Source organism: Boleophthalmus pectinirostris, unplaced genomic scaffold (assembly GCF_026225935.1).
Source record: "Boleophthalmus pectinirostris isolate CB_2022bp ecotype Guang Dong unplaced genomic scaffold, ASM2622593v1 HiC_scaffold_11, whole genome shotgun sequence".
Lineage (NCBI taxonomy): Eukaryota > Metazoa > Chordata > Actinopteri > Gobiiformes > Gobiidae > Boleophthalmus > Boleophthalmus pectinirostris.
In genome coordinates, this window is record NW_026570994.1 from 3,706,435 (window position 1) to 3,709,195 (window position 2,761).

At 46.0% G+C, this 2,761-nt stretch overlaps 1 protein-coding gene across 1 annotated transcript in view; it reads left to right on the forward strand.

Moving 5' to 3' along the window:
* The window catches only part of LOC129412606 (collagen alpha-1(X) chain-like), a 28,588-nt gene extending 27,538 nt beyond the window's left edge, over window positions 1-1,050 (forward strand). Inside the window, exon 5 of the mRNA XM_055166678.1 lies at window positions 1,046-1,050. Within this exon, the coding sequence (XP_055022653.1) occupies window positions 1,046-1,050 (5 nt within the window). The remainder of the gene's footprint in view (window positions 1-1,045) is intronic.
* Window positions 1,051-2,761: the final 1,711 nt, after the last annotated feature.

Sequence of the window (2,761 nt, forward strand, 5' to 3'; positions counted from 1 at the left end):
AAGAACGTTTGTGTGCATTTGTGACGTGTAGGTGGGACGAATGTGACCTGGACGTTCAGACTGAAGTCACATGTCAAAAGATCGGAGAAAAGATCGGCTTTGGGTCACTTCAGGCTGCAGTCCAGATTTTGTCTAGGTTTAGTCCAGATTTTGTCCAGGTTTCGTCCAGGTTCAGTTAAGGGTTAGTCCAGGTTTAGCCCGTCTTTATTCAAGATTTAGTCTGGATATTCTTTAGGTTCAGTCTAGATTTAGTCCAGGTTTAGTCCAGATTTAGTCCAGGTTTAGACCAGATTTATTTCAGATGTAATCCTGGTTTTGCTCATTTTTAATCCAGGTTTAGTCCAGATTTTGCCCAGATTTTGCCCAGATTTAGTCCATGTTTAGTTCATCTTTTGTCCAGGTTTAGCTCAGGTTTAGTCCAGATTTCGTGCAGCTTTAGTCCAGATTTAGTACAGGTTTAGTCCAGATTTAGTCCATACTGTATTTTGTCAAGGTTCAGTCCCGGTTTAGTCCAGGTTCAGTCCAGGTTTAATCCAGATTTAGTCCAGATTTTGTCCACATTTATTCCAGATTTCATCCAGATTTTGTTTCATATTCAGTCTAGATTTAGTCCAGGTTTTGGCTAAATTTAGTCCAGATTTCATCTAGGTTTAGTCCAGATTTAGTCCAGTTTTTCTCAAGGTTTAGTTCATTTTTAGTCCAGGTTTTGTCTAAGTTTAGTCCAGGTTTCATCCAGGTTTAGTCCAAATTTTGTCTAGGTTTAATCCATCTTTATTACAGGTTTAGTCCAGATTTAGTCCAGGTTTAGACCAAATTTAGTCCAGATTTCGTGCAGCTTTAGTCCAGATTTAGTACAGGTTTAGTCCAGATTTAGTCCATATTTTGTCGAGGTTTAGTTCAGGTTCAGTCCAGGTTTATCCACGTTTAGTCCATCTTTAGTTCATCTTTAGTCCAGGTTTAGACCAGATTTAGTCCTGGTTTAGTCCAGATTAAGTCCAGGTTTTAGGCCTAGTTTAGTTTCTATTCTGTTGTGTTGTTTTCCAAGTCTGACTGCACTTTAAGTAGGCCACTTAGACGGCTCTGTTTGCCAGGCAGGTGAGCCCATCTGCCCCCTCTTTCCCCGTCTCTCCGTTTCTCCTTGTCCTCCTGCGTGCCAGCTATGTCCGATCCCGCCTCGGCGTTCCAACAGATCAGACGAGGAGGTAAAACGTTCCCTCTCCCTCTCTCGGGGCTGAGGAGGGCCGCTCCGCTCCTCCTTTCGTCTGCTTCCCTCGCTTTCTCCGGCTCGTTTTGTTTGGGTTCCACGCGCCTCTCTTCCTCCTCTCCTCCTCCTCTCCTCCTCTTCTCTTCTGCTGTCCTGCCTTTCTTCGCTCTCCATGCGCTCCCTCTCGTCTCCCCAAACGTTCCTCGCGTTCCTTTCTTTCCGCTCCATCCCTCTTCTTGGACAAAGGCGGCGCGCTCTCTCTTTCTCTCGCTCCAGATTGGATTGTGTCTTCTTGTGGTACCTGTGCCGGCACATCCAAGGGGCTTATCGGAGTGGGCAGCCCGGGGAGCGTTCACAAGGCTGGGCTCACATCACACGCTCCGCCAGGCAGGAGAGAGCTGGAGATAAGCGCCTATCGAAACTCAACACCAAATACACTTATTTTACCACTAAACTCTATACATGCCGGTTTAATAGCATTGTCTACTCTTCCAAACTAGAGACATGTACGTACACTTACTGCTGCCTCTGCTGTCATTTCATGTACTATGTGACATCACGCAGGACTGTGATGACTTCTGACTTCAGCTGTGATACGTGGATATGATAACAGCTTCCTCCCATAAGCTATTAGGATGCTGAACGGTTGATCCAGAATCTCTCATATACACTCCTGCACCTCATGTACGTTATTGTTTTAGACTAGCTTTCGTCACTTTAACTAACACTTTACACACAGACAGCTGTCATGGTCACTTGAAACTGCAGCTGCAATAAGTCTTCTAACTGGATAGTCTCAGGGATGTGTGAATGGATGTGCGGGAAGGGTGTGTGTGCTGGGAGTGTGTTTTAAATTATGTTCTTTAAACTGATACAGAGAAATGTAATTTCATCTTGTCTGCACTACAGTTGTATGTACAGCAATATGACAATAAAGACTCATTTAATTTGATTTGGTGATTTGGTGAGTGTGGACACTGCTCCTTCTCCTCCTCACTGTCTCCTTTAGTCCTCCAGACCCAGCAGTCTAAAGCCCATTTTATGGTCATGCGTCAAATCATCTGCGTCAACTGTGAACCCCGAATCTGCGTCCACTGACGTGCACCTCAGAAATGTTCTATGTGTCGAACGGACACAGACAACAGAGGAAGTGACACAGACGATAAGGGCTGTAATTGCTCCTCTCTACATCCACTCTACATCCATTTCTGGTACTCATACATAGACCTCGATGCAGATCCATAAATCAAAAATGACGGCGACAAGCGCAAGATGTGCTTTGAGTGGATGTAGAACTATAATTCGGCCTTAAGCAGGGACTCCCAGACTCTTCTCCAGGGGGACCCCAAGGCGTTCCCAGGCCAATTGAGAGACACAGTCCCTCCAGTGTGTCCTGGGTCTTCTCCGGAGTCTCCTCCTGATGGGACATGAACACCTCTCCTGAGAGGAGTCCAGGAGGCATCAGAACAGATGCACGAGCCTCAGCTGCTCCTCTCCACATGGAGGAGAGGGTCTACTCCGAGCTCCTTCTATGTGACTGAGATCCTCACCCTATCT